We start from the raw sequence: 20,814 nt of genomic DNA, 5'->3' as shown, positions 1-20,814 counted from the left end.
CCCCCACGTGCCCCACACATCCTTTGGCAATGGCTGGAGCAGTATGGAATTGTGTGCTCCAGGCATCTCAACTGCTGATTCCACAAATCCCTGACCCACCTTGTCCCTGCCCCAAGTATATGGGATATGGAATACATATCTTCATCCTCAGAAAGGAAATAATTCCCAAGTGCTGATTATTTTGATTTATATTTATCTTCATAGTTCTTTCAGTCTAAGTTTAACCCAAAGAATACATAGCACATATTATCATGAAAAAAGCACTATGAAGATGAATTTTGATTTATAAGAAAAATAGATCAGAAGGAAAAAAAGTAGGGGGCTACAGTAATGAATCTTACTAAATTATCAAGGCTGCATGCTCCACTTCTCTTTGCACAACAGAAGAAAAGGCCATCTTGCATTTTTGTTTTGTACACTCCTGATTTAAATATACAAATAAACAAAGTCCAGTAAACTCCTGAGATGACACCAGGTAACGAGAACTGGATTAGTTATTAATGCTATTGTTAACTAAAAAAAGCACATTGATTTTTTCCCATATGTAACCTAAAATGTCTCAAATTCTGAGTTCTAGCACCTGTACTGTATTTCTTTATTCAGTAATCTCTGTAACGAGCAGGGGAGGAGGCTGAGAAATTTGACCTCTATCCATAAAACAGTGATGGATGAGAAAATGGTGAATGCTCTAACATATCTTTCATTCAAAGTTACTTCGCAAAAGATTTTGACAAATAATTTTTAGCATATACGCTGTAATTTCATATTTTCATTACTTTCACGGGTCATACCTGGAATATACTTCTGGTCCTTGACTGGGTGAACACAGAATTCAGTCCTGACAGCAAATACTTCACGGCCTGTTCAGTGCATGTACAGCCCTCCCTCCTCTAAAGAGAGGCAGAATTCCACAGCAAAATACTCGCTTGCTAACAGGAAAACAAATATGGTCAAAACAAATTTGTTTGATGCTCCTTTAAGTTTAAAAAGAGGTCTATTTTTTTTTTTGTTTTATCGTAATCTAATGTAACGTATTATAGCATAATATAATACAGTGCAATTAGCAAACAGAGTACTTCTTATTTTTTAACTTTGGTTTAAAAACTGCCCAACACTAAAGGTTTCTGTTGTAGAGTTCTCAAAGGTCAGACTTGAAAGCTTCAGGTTCTACTGAGATAAAGGCACAGTGCTTTGCAAAGTTATGCTATTATCCCTGGTTATAATCTTCACTGACTTCAAAAATAATTGCTTTCCTCAAACAAAAAGGAAGTCTGATTCTAATTTGCTATCTAGATCTACATTCTTATATTCTTTTTATAGATTTTTGAACAAGTTATCACTGGAATCTTCCTTCACTCAAACATAAGTGAAAGTTTTATCTTACTTCAGATATCACAAAAATAATTTACGACTAAAGAAACAAAACCTTTTGTCTCACAATATATTTCTTTGCGACAGCTGTGGTATTTCACTGAAAGCACAAAAGCTGTGATGGTCTGGACTGCAATCAACCATTTTTAATAGGAAATTTTTAAAGACTTTTAATAAGATCCCCTAACATAATTTATGGGGAGAGGTTTTGAAGTGAAGAGGCATTGTTTGGCAAAGTGTTCTTTCTCTAATCTCAGGAAATTTAAATAATTGAGTGCTCATTTCCTCTTAACTTAGGATTTCTCCTTAAAAATGGTTAAGAAAAACACCTGCTACACTAGCAGCAAAATAAATGTATCAAGAGTCAAAAAAAAAAATTCTAAATGTTTTTCAGGGGCACAACTCCATGTCAGAACCCAATACTATTAATAAGAATGCAATATTGAATTTTGTTTCTTCAAGTCAGACATTTTAATACATATCTTGAATGAAGAGAGCATGCTGGTCAGGGCAACTGCAGGTATTTATTTTAACTGATACGCTTAGGGGAATAAGTGGACAAAAGTGGAGAATTTACAGATTACAAGAAAACCAGATGAGCACCCAAAAATTACTATGCTTATTGAAGTTATTCAGAGTTCCTCTGGCTACAGAACTTGGCTGGAAGAATAAGGATAACAGGTTTCCTCTGAGATTTCTGAAAAATCTTGCAAGAAGCGGCTTAAAAGGGTATTTTAGCAGTTTCCTTTTAGCCCCAGTGAGAACTAGGGAGAAAACAGAAACATAAGTTAGGAAGCACACTTCGATACATTGATAAAGCTAAACAAAGCTCCTAAACATGAAACAGATTTCGTTTGGCTGCCCGGCAATTAGGACGAAGTTTTAAATTATTTTTTTACCTTTTCTGAGTAACCTTTATGTCGTAATTCTGACTTAAAGTAAAAAGAAAAAAAAAAAAAAGCAGATGTAACTGTGCTCTGCTCGTTTAGGTCGGCTATTGCATCTCTCGCAAATGAGTAAAAAAAAAAAAAGAGAGAGAGAGAGGGAGAACCTTTGAAGGAAGGAGTCCAGAAGAGCTCAGGCACACTCGCCCGGGTCACTGCGTATCCAAGGCCTCCAGAGGGCACTCAGCACAAAACGCATCGCACCGACAGCGAAAAGGGCGCAATTCCCAGCGGCCACTCATCCTCACATGGCTTCCCGGAGACGCCGCTCTACTCTCGTCTCTCCTACAGAGAGAAGCGTAAAAATAAGTAAGTAAGTAAATAAATAAATAAATAAATAACAGGGATTCTGAAGAGGAATGATTATGCCATCACAGAGTCTGCACTTCCTTTCTGTATTGAAGGAGATCTTCTTCATCAATGCCTTTAACGAAAGAGGATCAGCTTCTGGAGTCTAATGCTAAACCCTTTATTTTCAAAAGCTGTCTGCTGCTTTTAAAGAGGCTCCATAAAAAAAAAAAATTAAAAAAAGAAAAAGAAAAAAAAAGCTTTTTAAGATGTCTCACCTAAAGGACTTCGTTTACTTCAGTCACCACGTTCAAAGCACACAGGACAGAATGTCACTTCCTTAGACTCCACCTCTCTCTCTGGTTTGTCTACAGAAACGAAACAATTTACAGTGGGTACCGGCCAAAATTCCTCTTTTTCCTTCAGCAGTTAAGCCTTACTCGGGTGGTAAGCTCTTCCCCACGTTATACAGACGTACAGAGACTCACACACGCCCGGCAGTCACAGTGACCTGCTCCGGCTCCTGCTCCGGGGTGTCCCTGGGGTGGCAGCCCGCCCTGCACACCTGCCGCCCCGGGGCACCGGGAGCCCGGCGAGCACCACTCCTGGCAGCCTCCGCAGGGACCTCTGGCTCCCTCGCTTTAGCCCCACCAGCCCGTGTCTGAACTGGCTTCAGGAACTGCAGACAGGACTATAAACAACTGCCTCGTTTCCACAGAAATGTCATCATTCCGATGGCACTGAAAGCCATTCTTCCTCCACTACATCCTCTTTGCATCGGTAGTTTCACAAAACGCATACTGCCCCCTTTATATTCAAAGTGGCCTTCCTGATGCACAAGTTCAAACCCCAGCTATCATCTATCATCTTAACTCTTCTGGGACAAATAAAGTATCATGCAACGGACCATATGTGGATATTCCAGCAGAGCTCTTTGGAGTCATGTCCTGTCTACCCAATGTGATGCATGGTTATTTTATTTTCGTCTATTCTGAATAATGCATGACAAACCTCCATCCGGGTGCAGTGCCTAAATAAAAATAGACACTGGGGTTGGGAGTTCCCTGTGTGACTTGGGCCATTTATATGCCCTGAGGTAGCTTAGGCATCTGCAGAGGAATTTATTTCAGACACACAGCCTGGGATCTACAGGACACTCATTGCAGCTTGCAGGCATGCGCAATATTCCAGAATGCAAACTGGCAACAGGCATGTGCTTTAGCACCTGAAATGTCTCCTAAAGATGTGTGAAAATCAAATGTACGATGTACCCCTATCCCCCAGGATGATGGACCCCAGTTACCTTTACTGTCACAGGACTGTGTTAAGTAGTACTAGAGGAAAGTCACCCACACTTTAAAAATGCTCAAACATTCCTTCTCTGAAAATCAGACCCCCTTCGAGACCAGACACACAAAGGAGAGACTTATCTTTATATCTATCTATAATTTCCAGGATGCTGACCTCTGAAATACAAAATATTGGTAAGACTATCAATCAAACAGTATTAAAATATTCTGGTTAAAAGAGAATCAGCTACAGTAGAGGTAATATTTTTAAAATACTGCCTAAAGTGGACTAAACTAATTAGGCAGGATTCATATGATGGAAGAATTAAAAGTTGAAGCATTATTTAAAACTTACAGAAGCACATAGACGATTAAAACTAAGCAGAGTCATCACATTTAATAAAGGCAGCGTAGGCCTTTGTCAGTTTCATTGTGCTCAGCGCTGTGGAGATTCAGAACCTGGTGTTAAAAACCCCTCACTCCAGTTATTAGACTCAGTAAGTTCAGTTCAGTCATGATTTGGTGAGGTTTATAGAATAAGGAGGTTTGTGTACAGCAGTCTTTTACTTAGTGGATTACTGGTCAGTCTTGGCGATTTTAGACGTCTTTTCAACCTTAGCTACTCTGTGATTTTCTTGGCTTTCATTTTAGGTTTTGACCACGGGGAAAGTCACCCCATGTTCCTGGTGGTCTGCCAGAGCTGACCAGGAAACTTCTTGAGCAGAAAACTTCTTGAGCACCCCGGAGACACCGAGTGAGGGCTCCTCACTTCTCAGCGGAGCGTGAGCAGAGGTCTTCAATCAAACCAAAGAAAAGGCGGCCAGCCTCCCTTTGCCAACTGCTGTCCCACCACCTTTCACTCGCGACACACCTACGCCAAGCCTGTTATTTAACCTTTGCCTGGAAAAAGCGCTAGGCGACAAGCACTTGAGCTTTTAAGTGGAGAGGAAGGAAGACGCGTGTGTGACAGGAACGGGGAGCCGGGTGTGTGTGAGGAAAGTGGAAGCTGCGCCAGAGTGCTAGGAAGAGCCGGCGGAGCGGGCAGGGCCGAGCGGGCAGGGCGGTCCGGGCAGGGCGGAGCGGGCAGGGCGGTCCGGGCAGGGCGGAGCGGGCAGGGCGGTCCGGGCAGGGCGGAGCGGGCAGGGCGGAGCGGGCAGGGCGGTCCGGGCAGGGCGGTCCGGGCAGGGCGGAGCGGGCAGGGCGGTCCGGGCAGGGCGGTCCGGGCAGGGCGGAGCGGGCAGGGCGGTCCGGGCAGGGCGGTCCGGGCAGGGCGGAGCGGGCAGGGCGGAGCGGGCAGGGCGGTCCGGGCAGGGCGGTCCGGGCAGGGCGGAGCGGGCAGGGCGGTCCGGGCAGGGCGGTCCGGGCAGGGCGGTCCGGGCAGGGCGGTCCGGGCAGGGCGGAGCGGGCAGGGCGGAGCGGGCAGGGCGGTCCGGGCAGGGCGGAGCGGGCAGGGCGGTCCGGGCAGGGCGATCCGGGCAGGGCGATCCGGGCAGGGCGGTCCGGGCAGGGCGGTCCGGGCAGGGCGGAGCGGGCAGGGCGGTCCGGGCAGGGCGGTCCGGGCAGGGCGGAGCGGGCAGGGCGGTCCGGGCAGGGCGGAGCGGGCAGGGCGGTCCGGGCAGGGCGGTCCGGGCAGGGCGGAGCGGGCAGGGCGGAGCGGGCAGGGCGGTCCGGGCAGGGCGGAGCGGGCAGGGCGGTCCGGGCAGGGCGATCCGGGCAGGGCGATCCGGGCAGGGCGGTCCGGGCAGGGCGGTCCGGGCAGGGCGGAGCGGGCAGGGCGGTCCGGGCAGGGCGGAGCGGGCAGGGCGGAGCGGGCAGGGCGGAGCGGGCACGGCCGAGTCGGGCAGGGCGGTCCGGGCAGGGCGGAGCGGGCAGGGCGGTCCGGGCAGGGCGGTCCGGGCAGGGCGGTCCGGGCAGGGCGGTCGGAGCGCCGGTCCCGCCCGCCCGGCGGCGGGAAGCGGAAGCGGCGCGGCGTGGCGCGGTGGCGGAAGGCGCTCCGCCTTTCCGGAGCGCGGCGTGCTCGGAGCCATGAGCGTCCCGGCCTTCATCGACATCACCGAGGAGGATCAGGTCAGCGCCCCCGGGGAACCATCGGCCCCGGGCCGGGGAGCCGGGCCGGGCCGTGTCGGGAGGCGGCAGCCGGGGCCGGAGCTGCCCCGCCGTGCGCGCCCCGAGCGCTCCGCCAGCTCGTCTGGGCTGTTCCCTACAGAGATCGAGCAGACGATTAGAGAAAGTTGACCGTAATGGCTGAAAGATAACTAACCGTGTGTGTGCAGTTCCCTCTTCAATGTTCCTCCTCTCCGGCACTTGGTTTTCATCGCTCTTCAGCCCTGCTTTTTATTTAGGAGAAGAAAATGGGTTCACATATGGGCATTGCTTGGGTTTTGTGGAACTCTCGGTACTGCAGGCACGGGAGGTGGGAATTCTGTCTTTGAGCTCCTGCTTTGTTGTGCCTTTGGATTTGGGGACTTCCTGTTCCCAGTGTCGTTGAAGTATGTGTGTGCACGTACGTGTGCATGTATACATAGCGTGTGTACAATGTGCGTGTACACACATTGGAATACACATTGGAAATACACTTTCCAATACACATTGGAAATCTGCAAGAAGTGCACCCGTGGCTACCAGCCTTCAGCCCGGTTTTCGCTTGCCTTAATGGCTAGTACAGCTCCATCAAGTAGCTGGTATGAAACATCTTCAGTACAGCAGTTTGTCCCAGGTCATTTAGCTTTTTCTTCCGGTTCCAAAATGATTTGACGCTGGACGAGGTGTAAATGTCACAGCAGCCTCCTGATCAAAAAGTGCCCTGTGCCAAAAAGTTACATGGCCTCAGATTGTTTCTGAAGGGTTATGGTTCTGGTGAAGCCCTGAATTATAATGAATAGGCTTGTTGCTGAGGGAAAGGTATTTTCTTGGTGTAGGTTAAAATCCTAGCAGTGGAAGGCAGCTCATGACATTATAAGGCTGGGTTGAATGGGGCTTTGGGCAGCCTGGTTTAGTGGAACATTCCCTGCCCGTGGCAGAGGTGTGGGACAAGATGATCTTTAAGGTTCCTTCCAACCCAAGCCATTCTGTAATTAGATTAGAAACTGTTGTTGTGAAGACAAAGTTCTGCCCTCCCTAAAACAGCTTTGTTTGTACCTTTTTTCTTTTCTGGTGAAGAAGCAACTAAATGGTTTTAATGTTTGTCTGAAGTTTGCAGAGGGTGAAAGAGTAATAATTCATGAGAAAGTGTCTTTGTCACAAAAACTTGCTAGGCCTGCAGTGCAGTACAGAGTTGAAAGTGACACGCTGACACTGTGAGAAAGCCCAACAGATCTGTGATCTGTTCAGTCACAGCAGGTGCAGCATCTGGCAGAACTAAAATCTGTAAGAAATTTAATTACTTTGACTTGGTTATTCACAAAACAACTGTTTGGTTTTGTATGTGTTGCCTTTCTCCTTCTTAAGGCTGCAGAACTGCGAGCTTACCTGAAATCCAAAGGAGCAGAAATCTCTGAAGAAAACGCTGAAGGTGGACTTCATGTGGACTTGGCACAGATTATTGAAGTGTGTGATGTGTGCCTGAAAGAGGATGACAAAGGTTTGCATCTCTAAGTCTTGTTGGTTTGGCTAAATTTATTGCCATCAGTGATTTCAAACAGTGACCGTCGGCAGAATTTAGAAATCTGTAGGATTAAAAGCCTTGCAACTTCATAAAACTGGAAGTGCATATTTCCATCATTGCCATGGAATATTTGCATGTACTCTGCCCCTCCTTTCTCCAAACATCCAGCACTCTTTGAAGAAGTTGGGAGCTGAGCTAGACTCTGCTTGTAGTGAGGGCGTAGAGACTTGTATATAAAACAGTGGTTTTGATGCTCAGGTGTCATTTTGGGGAATAGATAATATTTTCCTTATGCAGTGAATTTTGTTCTTTGCCTTTTGTTTGACTGATAATTGGGCAGACTGAAAAGAAAACACAAAACTGGTGTGGTTCTGTTTGGAAAGGATGGAACACCATGTTTAAAACAGGAGCTGGGGAGGGTTTGTAATACGCCTCATTGTTCTTGAGGGCATGTTCCCTGTGATCTGGGTATCCCTCGTGCTCCTGGTGAAATGTTTCACTGTGCTTGAGTTACTGTTCTCACTGTAGAACCCTGGGCAGTTCCCTGGAGGCGCAGGAGGAAGGCGCTGTGTGGAACCTAGAGTTCCTCTGATTTCTCCTGTGTATAAACAGAGAATTCAGAGCAAGTGTGATATCGAATATGTGTTGACCTTAGAGTGGTGATTCTTGTCTTCCGTGGAGGTGTGTTGATGTAAGCCCACCTGAGCCAAGTCTCTGGGACATTCTGATGAATATCCACATTGGTATCTTTGCGTTTTCTTTCTTTTACAATTCTTGCTCATGCAAAGTGATAATTCATACTGAAAAAAAAAAAAAAAGTATGAATTAATATTATCAAAAGTATATCCAGGACGAGGTAGCTACTGATTGCTGCTTGCAGTTTCAAACAGCTTTAAGTTTTTGTTTATGCAGATGTGGAGAGTGTGATGAACAGCGTTGTCTCTCTGCTTCTTATCCTGGAACCTGACAAACAAGAAGCACTGATTGAAAACCTGTGTGAGAAGTTAGTAAAATTTCGGGAAGGAGAGCGCCCATCTCTTAGACTGCAGCTGTAAGTATTGCACAGGGCAAATGGTGGACTTGGCAAAGTAATTGTGCCTCTCAAGAGGAAGGATTGTCTTGTATGTCTTTAAATCAAAGTGTGGGGCGTTGCAGGAAGCACTTTTTTTTTACCTTCTTTTCACTGTCATAAAATAGAAGTACCAATATTTTTTTCCCTTGGGCATTACAAAATAAAATTAATATGCATAGTTTTCAGCTTTGCTGAAAATGATTACAGAACTGGAAGGTTACAATTCATGGATGTAAGGCGCAGCCAGGTGCTTTGTACTAGCATGTGTCTTTAAAAGAACATTTACACACACTCCAGGGATGTTCTTTGAAACCTCTGTAACTCCGTTGTCGGTTGTTTGCGGTTTAGCCTGAGCAATCTCTTCCATGGCATGGACAAGAACACTCCTGTGAGGTACACAGTGTACTGCAGCCTTCTGAAAGTGGCCTCGTCTTGTGGTGCCATCCAGTACATTCCAACTGAACTAGATCAGGTAATGAAGTGACCCTTTAAGTTGTGGCCTTTGTATGAACCGTGTTGCACCTAAATATTTCTCAGAGCTGCTACAGACCGTCTCTTACAAATTGCCAGAGCCTAGAGAAATTGCCATGAAGATGATTAGAGAGATGCAACACCTCTTACGAGGGAAGGCTGAGAGCATTGGGATTGTTCAGCCTGGAGAAAAGAAAGCTCCAGGATGCCATTACTGCAGTACTTTAAAGGGGGCTCATTAAAGAGGGAGAGCAACTTTTGACATGGGCAAATAGTGATAGGACAGGGGGCAGTGGGAGCATGAGAATCAGAAGACCTAAAAGAGAAATCTCTGTGCAAGATGTTTTTAATCCTTTTCTGCTTGGGAGAAAATGAGAAGTATTTGTAGTGCTGTTTTAATCTTTTCCTGAATGCTTCTTTTTCACTCGTATTCTACCTAGGTCCGAAAATGGATTTCTGACTGGAATCTGGCCACAGAGAAAAAACACACTCTCCTGAGACTGCTCTATGATGTCCTAGTAGACTGCAAGAAAAGGTATAAGAGACAAGTCATACGTACTAGATAACTCTGTATTTTGATGTAGTATAGGTGATCTGTAGGGAAAGTATTTCTCACAGGACTTGTAAAATTAATCTATACCAGTAATTGAATCCAAATACACTTCTGGGGTTTTTAAAAATATTTTTAAGCAGTCTTGTATTAAACCAGTAACACTGAAGTTAGTAGTGAATTAGCTGCAAACCACAGGCTCCCAAAATAACACTATTCCTTTCTATAAATAATCATCTTAGTGCAGTGTAGCATTATGCCAAGTTTATTATTTAATTGCACTTTTGACATTTTAGTGCATGGTGGTGCTGTCTCTTACTTAACGATGTGGGAAGGCTTATCAATCATGGCTAACAGAATCAGTCTTTTTATGTAAACATTACCTTCAGGACAGAGCTTGCCACTAGTCATGGAAATTAATGTCCACAGACTACCTGCTTGGCCATTTTGAATTATTATCCTGGATCATAAGAAGCATCTTTGATGAAACAAACTTGGCAGACCACCGTCTTCTGGCATGCAGAGTAATCCAGTGTGTATGGTGCCTGTAAATTAATGCAGGTCTGAACTGAGAGCTGTTCACTATCTTACAGAAATGATAAAGTGGCCAGGGCTGCAGAGATGGGCTGCTGTCCAGTGGTTCAGGGTGTAGTTCCACAACAGCTCAAGCCTGTTTAACCTGTCCCTGCAGTTTGGGGTGGGGATGTGGGGGCTGCCCATCCACTCTGTTTTCTGAGTTACTTTTTCAAGGGTTTTTTTATTTTCGTAGTGAGGCAGCATCAGGCCCCCTCCACTGCTGCCTCACAGTGGTCCCAGAACTGCACTTGCATTTCCAGCATTTGCATCACCTTGCACTGCTGCAAAAGGAAGTTGTGTCCTGTACCCTCCGTTCCAGCTGCCAGTACCTGTGTGTGTTTGTGCTGGTGTGGGCATTTGTGTGACTGCACAGGGGGTTGGACTGGGGCACGACCTTGCTGGGGGTTTAAAAAGGCAAGTGTGAATCTGTCACAGGTGGAGAAGAGTTCCTTCTGTCAGGACAGTTGGCTTATTCTGCCCTGCTGGAATTGTCGCCTGGAAATGCTGCATCAGCATAGCAGGATCATTTTTAACTAACCTCAGTTTAGGGGTGATTAATCCTCATGGAGTAGTTACCCTGTGAGCTGCATTACTGGGAATTCCTGTTTGTAACACTCAAATGCTTTTGCATCAATAGTTCTGTACAGCAGATTTCAGATGGTCAACATAAATTCAGAAATGTTAGTCACAGATTTTTTTCCATGGCTTAGTGCTTACGTTGTTTCAGAAATATTACACTGATAATATTCCTGCTCTTCCTCACTTCCCATCCTGTTGATTTTTTGTGAGGTTTTAATTAGTTTCATTCCCAAACTAATAGCCAGCTGTTTTTAGCTAGTGTTGCTGTCAGATCTGTGGATTAAACTTCCAGTTTTTGTTTCCACTGCTACCAGTAACCTTGTACTAAATGGTTTTTTGCTTGCTAACCATCGGTGATTTTTTAAGATAGCCACTAAAACCTTCCACAGACCCTGTAAGAGATGACTCCTGCCCTCAGTGTCCTTACCATGGGTTGCAGCAAGCTGTGCAGTGTTTCAGAGCACTTGCACTTCTCTCCAGAAAAGAAAACAAGAAGTGACCCTGGCACCTTTGACCTGGTTCTCTCCTGGATCAGTGGGCAGTGTTTGCAATAGTATGGGAAACTCACAGCAGCATTCCAGCTGTAGCACTCAGGAATGTTGCTCTATCTAGCAGTATGGGAAGATAAGTGGGAACTGAAAAGTATGTGCTGAAAATCATACCTCAGGTACTATTGTTGATTTCTAATCAAGGGAAAAGAACTACATTGGTAAAGACAATTGAATTCTTTTGTTCGCTTGACTTACATTTTAACTTTGCTCAGTGTGGCAGAAGAGATGGTTTTCCATAGCTAATAGACTTTCTCCCAGTGGATCAGTTGGTAGTTAATAGATTGGAAGCTCCTAAAAGCTATGTGTGCAGAGGTTGTGTGGTGTCCCTTTTCCTGCGGTGAGAAGTGAAAGTTTGTTTTATCAAAGCTTTTCCAGCCGCCTTGATGCAGTTTAAAGCTGGTCTCTGCTGGCAGGATTCAGCAGCTTTGGCCCTGCCCAAGTTAAATTCAAACAGGTCTGGCAAGTCTGGGTATTAATACTTGTAGCAAAAAGCTCAGTATGTCAGGCACCTGCAGAGTAATTATTTCGTGTAATTTTAGTTCAGTTTAATATCATGTAATGTAGAGGGACTCGATTCCAACATCTCACTAAGTCTCTAAATGCTCTGCTGTGGTTTTTTTGTTCCTTTTATCCACCATCACTCTTAAGCTCCACTGGCTTTTTGTCAAGTTATGCGTCTAGACTGGCAAGGGGAGCCAAGAGCACTTGCTCAGGCTGTTTTGCTAGAAAAAATGTTCACATTTGCACCTCAGGTGCATTTAACAACAAGCTGTGGTAAAATAGGGATCTGTATTAGTGCTTGAAACAGATTTATTTACAGTAGTAATCTGACACTGAATGGAATATAAAACTAAAGGCCTGCCATATTTGCAGAGGTTCACAAAAATTTAGCACACAAAGTTTGGGAGCAATTGTCATGTAGCATTCTGTTGTTTCCTAGAAACAACAATGAAAAATCCCACTCCTTTTCCGCTTAAAAATAGTTTAAAAAAAGGCAGGGAATTGAAAATACTGTTTGAAATTAGGGAAGTGATAGTTTTCAATTTTTGCTGCTAAGAGAAAGATTAGGAGAGGAAAAGTGCCAGAAAACTGTAACATAGCTCTGAAGTGCACAAGAACATCTGCTGGAAAGCTTTTATTAAGTAAGGAGCTGTGTATTCTTTGGTTGAATGCTTCTCTCATAAATAAAGCTGCCTAAATTAGTTTTTTTTTTTCACTTATACAGAGCTGTCAGTTCATCCACGTCAATATTGGTTACCATGGCAAAATATTAGCTGACCACTTTAATGCTGGAGTTTTCAAACAAATGTTTCATTAAAGCTTATATCCCTGCACCTGGTTCTGGAATGCTGGGATCTACAGAAAATGCCCCTGCCTGGGGACAAATGTCCATCCAGATTATATATGATATTGGGTGTTGCCCATGATGTCTTAATATTTGTGCTGCACATCTCTCAGATCTGGTAAATTCTCTGAGAACAAACTTCACCCTATAGAGTGGCTGTCAAACAGTGGTGTGGTGAGATTTCAAATAAATACCCATATAAAGACAATGTTGCTGTACTACAGAAACCATTCAGACCTCTGCTGCTGTGTGGCTTAAACCTCTGTCACAGCACAGAACATACTGGACCTGTTGTGTTGGTTTGTTCTTCCCTGTGCAGTTTATGCCATTGGCCTAAGTCATTAATGCAAATTGAAGCTTTATTCTTGCAGTGTTTTGTTTTAAGGGAAATAGTGTGCTTTTAGACCACGTGGGATAATTTGTTGGGAATTTTGCAAAAAGCATCAGCAGTTGCTGGCCTTGGTGGTGAAACTGTTAAGTGAAAATAAATCAAAACCTGTTAAAATGACACAGTAAGGATCTCAGAGCTGGTCTGCAGTAGTATTGAGGTTGTTCACAAGATAATCTGGGTAGACAAGCCTGTAGGTTTGCTCAGCTTTCTGAGAAGGAGTTGTTTGTCTAAAAGCTGTCTGTCAGAGCAGTGCTGAAAGCTGTTTGCTTCACAGCAGATTCAGCCAGTCTCATTGCTGGCTCCGTAATTTCATCAATAAAATGAGCAGCTTTCACTTGGATACTTGAAGAGAATCTGTGAAAGAGGAGAGCAGCTTTTATACAGTCATTTTCCTGACCATAAATATTCTTTAAGAGATGCCATTTTACATTTGAAATAAACTTTGCAGCGCTACTTATTGCACAATGATTAAATCCAGATGTGCATAAGAGGAGCTTTCTAGTGAACCATATAAAGCTGTTCCTAGCTCAGAAAGCTTTTTCCATAACCAGCAGGTAATTTATCAGTTTAAGAGAATGAAATGAAGGGTGAAGATAAACATTTTGTAGAACAAGAATTGAAAGAATACATCCAGTTAATTTGTTCTCTCCACTACTAGAATTAAAATGCATCATCTACATCTTTTTCAAGTGTAATTTAATTTGACCTATAACATCATAATGGAATTATTTAAATATTTGATGTCTTGTTTGAACTATTATTTCAGCAATCCTGAGGTAACTTTATTTTTTCCTATAGTGACACTGCAGCAAAAGTAATGGTGGAGCTATTGGGAAGTTACACAGAGGACAATGCTTCCCAGGCTAGAGTTGATGCTCACAGGTAATACTGACCTCCCAGTTTCCTTAAAAGTCACTTTTCCTCAATTGCCAAATTACTTTGATCCCCTTATTATTAAGAGTATTGAATGGCCTGGCAGGCCAAGGGCCCTGCCACGGCCTCTTCTGTAGCATTGGTGACTCAGTCAGGAGTTTGTCTCTGCAGTCTGCAGTAGGTCTGGTTGTTTGTAGCAGCCAGGTTTATTGCAGTGTGCAAGTAAGTGCACAGGAGTGTTTCTGGTCACGGCTGAGAGAGATCAGCCTTGGGTAAGGACTTCTTTGCATCAGCTGTGCACTCAAAATCTGTACTGGAATCCATTTTTTTTTCAGATTGTTTTACTTTTTGCCTGTTTTATTATCTAACCGTGAGCATTCTTGTCAAATAGCACTTTCTCTTGAAAAAACATTGTTGCTGTCTTCTCTATGAGCAAGTACAAAGGATGTGAACTGCACAGAAATAAGATGACCTGTTGAACTGGGCCTAAAGAGCTGGGTCTGAAGCTGAGACTAAATTGTTTCATAACAGTAGTTCTCAAGGGAGTTGTTTCTACTTAACCATGGAGGAAAAGGAGGATTACTCCTTGGGAAAATTAGTGTCTGTGCCTAAGTGGGAATTTCACTGGCTACCCTAGAGCAAGCTGTAGCGAGTTCCCTTGGAGAGAACTCGTGTGGCCAGGGCCGTGTCCATGCACAGCTCGGGTTCTCCTGGTGTCCTTGTGCGGCAGAGCGAGCCAGGGCTTCTCATGTGCTGCTGAGAAAAGCTTCCATCTGGAGTTCCTGTTTCTAGTCTGGAGCTGCAACTGATAAATCCTGGGCCTTGCACTGTTTGGGGTTTTCTCTGTTTTGTGTCACGCATTCAAGTACAATTAAATCTTCCAAAACAAGTCAATTCTGTGAAATTTTAGGAGCACGGTAAAAATACCTCTAGGAACACAGGCTGTGCTGGAAATAAATGCATAGATGGAAACTGTAGGGTGATCTGTGGTTTGACCACCTGGCACATTTCATTTGGGATACTGAACAAATTACTTAATGCTTCCTGTTCCTAAGTTTTTCCATCTGTAAAATGAAGTTTAAAATTGGAATGTGACATACGTTACTTCTGATGATAATAACCGAAACCCCTTGTGTGTTTCCTAGCAAGCAAGGAACAACACATTGAGTTGCTCCTAGTCATAAAGATGTGCATTGCTTTAAAAGTAAAGGTTTTCCTTTTCTCATCAGATGTATTGTACGAGCATTGAAGGATCCAAATACCTTTCTCTTTGATCATCTTCTTGCCTTAAAGCCAGTCAAATTTTTGGAAGGAGAACTTATTCATGATGTAAGTAACTTCGTTTTTAGTGAGATGGTTTGATAGCAGTAGACTGCTTTGTTTTAATGTGTCTTTTGAAATCCATTAGAATAGTTATCTGTGTCAGTAATGCTGAGCTGCAGTTTGCTAATTCTTTTACAGCCTTTAAAATTAAAATTGCATGTGAAATGTTCCCCTTTCAAAGTTTCAGAAACTCAGTTACAAGTCCTGCCCTCACATGAGTTCTGTAGCAAATCTTAGTTCTGGGGAAAGGAAGTAAGCTCAGCCCAGAGTGCCCACATCTATTGACAGAAGACAGAATTTCAGCTCTTAACAGCTTATTTTTCTCTTCAGTACCCATAGTCTATATCTGTCCAGCCTGCAAAGAGGGAAACCAAGATAATATTTAAACTGTTCTCATGTTTGTGTTTTATCTTCTAGCTTTTGACAATTTTTGTAAGTGCTAAACTAGCATCCTATGTCAAGTTTTATCAGAACAACAAAGACTTCATTGACTCCCTGGGTAAGTTGTCAGATCATTACATTTCTGACTATTTACGTGGTTTAAGGTATGGAAGCCACAGAGTAATTCAGTTTGAATCCATGTATTGGATTCAAAGCAAGGAAATTTCCTAACAGATTAGAGTTTGTAGATGATAACCTCTTGCAGATTGTGAGTGGGCCATTTGACTGTGGTTTGTTCTTTGAAAACAAGCTGGTTTATGGCTTTGGAAGAGAACTGTGGTTTTACCCACTGGTTTTTTTTTCCTAGAACTCCCCTCCTGAAAGGTTTAACATGTTCATACTCTAGGCTAGGCCAGAGATCACAACTGCATTGAGGAAACTGCCAGCTTGTATAAATCTATTTCTTTTAATGATGAATAACTTTGTAACAGCAAATACTTCTGAGCAGTAAGATAAAGCATGCAAATTGTGAGTGTGTGTCTGCGTGTGCTGATGCATTAGAGCCAGCAAGCCACAGTCTGTCCCAGTTAATTTGTTTCATCACATGAAGCAATGTGATGGAATGTTAATGTCAGCACCCTCTTTATTTACACACTGTGGAAAAAAGGAGTAGTAATTAACACTTTGACACTCCCCCGTTGATGTGTAATTGACTGTTTCAAAGGAGCACTGGTTCATAAGCTATTGCATGCATTAAAATTACGTTTTTTATATTCCAGCTTTTTAGGACAGGGGTCAGTGACAATGCAGAAATTGCTCAATGATGCAGATTTTTTTATTACTGCATTAAGGTTTTGACATATTGGTAATGAATAAATGTTTCCATAAAAATACAATTTTTTTTAATAACTTTGATTTTCAAATGACACTTAAACACTGCGTTGGATGCATTTGAGGAAGGCCATAGTTTTGCTAAAACAGAGTTTAGTGCAGCTTTTTAACACATGCATTATTTTGTTTAATGGAGTGTGATAGAATTAGAATAATTGCCCTCAGAGCTTTAAAATGGTGCTACTTTGGGTATTAAGATGGTGGAAATACCAATGGGATTTTTTGATGGATAAAATTAGCAGCAGGTTTTTGGTAGCTTGTAAATGTGTGTATAGGATAAGTGTATCTGTAATGTAATCTGAACATCAGTTATGCAGACATACTTCTCTTTCTCAGGCGAAAGTGGGTTTGGGCTTATCTTTTAGGTACTTGTCCACAGAAGTATTTGCTGAACTTGCTGTTACATCAACATTTGAATAAATGTATAGAAGATCAATTACACATCTATATAGCATTATTTGTATTCTGCTCAGTTGTGGTTTCTTTTGCCTTGCCTCCCAGTGTCTGTGCTTCCCTCCATGAATTAATTCAGTGTGTGAACTTCCAATATATCTAAGATTCATATAATCTTAGTAAAATCCTTAAATACCTGTGTAACTGTTTGGAAAGACAGTCTTAACATCCACTTACACTGATTTCTCTGTGGTGTGCTCAGAAACTCTCTGGGTCTTTGAGCAATGGACAAGCAGAGATTTGGAGGCAGCACGGATGGGAATGCTGGGAACTGAGTGGCTCAGCCACGGCTTTGAAAAACAAGGATAGTTTGGTCTAGACAACAGTGCAGTTATGAGATGAGGCATTCAAAAATGATCTGTTCCCAAAAGCAGTGAGATTTTTAACCATGTTAAAAAGCACCTTTGTTTTAAAAGGCTGTTCAGAATAGGATTCCAGTGGCAGTAGTGCATGGGTTGTAGTTGTAACCTTTCCTGGACCAGGATCAGTTAGAACTGGCCCAGGAAAGCTGTGCAGGAAGGCTCCTAGAGGCAGCATGGGTTTGTTACAATTTGTTGTTTTATTAATGCTGACAACTTAGGCCAGCAGTAGCATTATCTGTGTCAACTGCATCGCCCTAACATGGCCACAGTTAATCTGGTATTATCAGCAGTCTTCTTCGCAAAGTTAATCAGCATCTCATTTGCATTTGTTAATTAGGGTTAATGTGTGCTAATTGATTTTTTGCTGCTTGTAGAGTTCCATTAAACCCAGTTAGGTATAGTTGCTGGTGCTCCTCGTTCGTATGAATTATGGTGATCGCGTTTTTGTTGAATCGGTGCCAAATAGAGAACCTGCATCATAATTACAGCTAATTAACACAACATGATGTCCTGCACTAATGTGCTTCCCTGCAGTGTATGGGTGTTATAAATTCCAAACTTAAATATTTACTGAAGCTATGGGAATGTTTATAATGGCATTCTAGAACAAAAAGATTGACACTCATTTTTAAGAAACTTCCACTGGATCTTGGTTGGTACCTCATGGATCTTGGGATTAAGACATGCCTTGATTCTTCTCAGTGACTTGACTTGGTTGACCTAGATGTTTTTTCCAGAAAAATGGTCTCTGATTTAGACATGCAAGGCCTTGGCTCAGTTCCTTGCGTTGGCATTTATGCAGTCATGTAAAAGATGTAAGCTGACCTCAGTATCTGTTCTGCTGGTTTTGAACAGCATTTTTCTGAGCCACACTGGATGCTTACATGGGCCTCATGATGCATTTTTTTTTGCTGTGGACAAACAAATTCAGAGGCAAAATGCTTTCTTCTGGCACCACAATGTTATGTTCTGGAACCATCACTGTGAGAGGTTTATTTTCCAGAAGCTACCGGAGAATGAGTGGTGAGGCTGTAAGAGGATTTTTGGCATAACCAGCCGTGGATTTTCTCTTTTGTTGCATTGCTGTTCTTCCAGGTGATGCAACTGAAAAACTCACTTGCACTCTCACCACCTCAAATTCTGTTCAGGTGATGTTTTTACTCAAAAAATAAACTTTTGTAGATAATACATTTTTGCTAAAAAACCCAACTGAGTCTTGATGAATTCACAATGGACCTTGCTATTTAGCAAAAGACAAGCCAAATGCAGGATTTGATATCTTACCTCAAAAAAACCTGTTGATAAGGACAAGAATATATATTCAATGTGAAATAAATTTTAAATGATTGGAAGCATATATAGTAAAAATAACATGAAAAGCAAATTATTTGTGTGAATTATAATTAAATCATTAATTAAACTATCACCACTCTTCCTCAGGCTTGTTGCATGAACACAATATGGCCAAGATGAGGCTCCTTACTTTCATGGGAATGGCTGTGGAGAACAAAGAAATCTCATTTGACACAATGCAGCAGGAGCTCCAGATCGGGGCTGATGATGTAGAAGCGTTTGTCATTGATGGTAAGAACTGTGGTTCTGCACACAGTGCTCATGAACAAGACCTTTACAGTCTTCTAAGCTAATGTTAAATGTTAGGAACAATATTGATTTTAATTCCTGTGCTTTTTACAAGGTAAAGCTGCACAACTTCATGTTTAAAGACAGGCCAAACTGTTGTGTTTTAACCAGTGTTTTTCTTCTCGGTGACAGGAACCGTATCTCATGTAATTCTTTACAGAACTAATAAATTGTTTGCAGGTTTAATATGTCATCTGGTTTTGTTTGCTGTCATTAAAGCAGGATGTGTTTGTAGGGGAGAGAAGTTCATAAAATCTGTACAGGATATTGCTTTAATAGATTGGCACCAAACAATAGGATTCGTGCATGACCTTCATCTTGTTACATCGTTTTGCTTTTCTGCCTACTAGGCCATTAAAACCAACAGCAAAACAGATTAAGTGAACTGCTGTCTTCTTATGTTTGTATTGATCTCATTTCGAACCATTTTTGTGCAGTTTAATACCTTTGCACTATCATGAAAATGTTGCTCCAAACAGCATTGTTTTTTTTGCAGCTGTAAAGACAAAGATGGTGTACTGCAAAATAGATCAGACACAGAGGAAAGTCGTTGTCAGGTAAGACAATTCTTCATGGCATTTTGCAGAACTTCGTGTGTTCTAATTATTTCACTTACATTTGTAGAATATTCCAACTAGAAGCAAGGTATTGTTCCTATCAGTTGGTGGTAGTTAAATAGTTGCTATTTATCATAATTTTATTAAAGCTCACACTGAATGTGATTAGCTTATTTAATGAAAGAGTCCTACTTTCCAGGACATTTCATTTAATGACCTACTAGTGACGAGAATACTAATGACTGTTGTTGCATTATATATTTGGGAAGACTGCAGAATTCTCTTAACTGGTGAAGTGCAGCCCTTTCTAAAGAGAAAATCAGAATTTTCCTATTTGCTCATGAGAGTAAAGTAATGCTATAGAAGAATGATTAGGTGAGTGTGACATGTCTAATAATCTCCCAATTTTGTTTTGCTTCTCCAGTCACAGCACACATCGGACTTTTGGAAAGCAGCAGTGGCAGCAATTGTATGACACTCTAAACACCTGGAAACAAAATTTGAATCAAGTGAAAAACAGTCTCCTCAGTCTCTCAGACACTTAAGAATTTTTTTTTTGACCTAGTGATATTGCTATAGACAAATTTTATTCAAAACTTTGACAATTTGTGAAAGTTTCCAAAAAATGTATGCAATTGGTTTAAAGAAGCTAAATATTCTAAATTGCCACACACACACACACACACACACACACACACACAAAAAAAAAAGAGAAAGAAAAAAAGAGGCAATAAAACTAACATGGGAAAATGTCTTCTGTTGATTTTCTTACATAATGACCAACAAGAAACTGGCAATACTGGTTATGCTTCTTTTGTTCATTTTACAGGATGGGGACCTTTCTTTGCAAGAGGTGTGGGGAGGAAGGGAGGGAGGTCAGAAAAATGGTAGTGCAAGTAATTTTTAAAGTAAGAGAAAACTTCCCTTAGACCCAAGGGGAGAGAAATGTGATCCAATAGAAGGGAAGCTTCATGAAGTCCAATCTGCTGCCTTATCTCTGTAATCATGCCTGATCCTTCAGTGCTGAAAGAGACCTCACTGATACAGAGACTACAACAGATAGATTTAAATAGTTTGGCAGTCAAGGTAAGCAGAAGGTTTTTCTGTTCTTCTGCCACTTTAAACTGCTGGAAGTAGCTGTAAATGTTTGCAGAACCCATTGTATTCTCAAACAGTTGGAGGTGATTTTGCCTGAAAACTGAGTCTGTCAGAAAAAAAATAATTGAACTATTTCAGCTAAAACTTCTGAGAAGCAGGAGGAGGGTACACTTTAGTAATTATTTAATTGTACTAAACATATAT

The 20,814-nt window shown here is 42.4% G+C and overlaps 1 protein-coding gene and 1 long non-coding RNA gene across 2 annotated transcripts; one reads left to right on the top strand and one right to left on the bottom strand.

Moving 5' to 3' along the window:
• Positions 1–1,881: 1,881 nt before the first annotated feature.
• On the bottom strand, positions 1,882–4,888 carry LOC136291667 (uncharacterized). The gene is made up of 4 exons (XR_010721649.1): positions 4,248–4,888; positions 2,882–2,971; positions 2,423–2,600; positions 1,882–2,135 (listed from the first exon to the last, which is right to left on the bottom strand). It is a non-coding gene; the product is annotated as an uncharacterized lncRNA (long non-coding RNA).
• A 908-nt stretch (positions 4,889–5,796) lies between these two features.
• Positions 5,797–20,195, top strand: EIF3M (eukaryotic translation initiation factor 3 subunit M). Its single transcript, XM_066187245.1, has 11 exons — positions 5,797–5,959; positions 7,340–7,472; positions 8,409–8,547; positions 8,917–9,040; positions 9,480–9,574; positions 13,830–13,913; positions 15,134–15,233; positions 15,645–15,726; positions 18,755–18,898; positions 19,452–19,512; positions 19,937–20,195. The coding sequence occupies exons 1-11, from the start codon at positions 5,918–5,920 to the stop codon at positions 20,055–20,057; spliced, it is 1,125 nt and encodes a 374-aa protein (XP_066043342.1). The 5' UTR covers positions 5,797–5,917; the 3' UTR covers positions 20,058–20,195.
• Positions 20,196–20,814: the final 619 nt, after the last annotated feature.

The sequence above is a fragment of the Chamaea fasciata genome, unplaced genomic scaffold (genome assembly GCF_029207755.1).
Source record: "Chamaea fasciata isolate MVZ Bird 193981 ecotype frontalis unplaced genomic scaffold, bChaFas1.0.hap1 SCAF_7, whole genome shotgun sequence".
Taxonomy (NCBI): domain Eukaryota; kingdom Metazoa; phylum Chordata; class Aves; order Passeriformes; family Sylviidae; genus Chamaea; species Chamaea fasciata.
The sequence above is the reverse complement of the archived record's forward strand: the minus strand, read 5'-3'. Positions and strand labels throughout refer to the sequence as shown.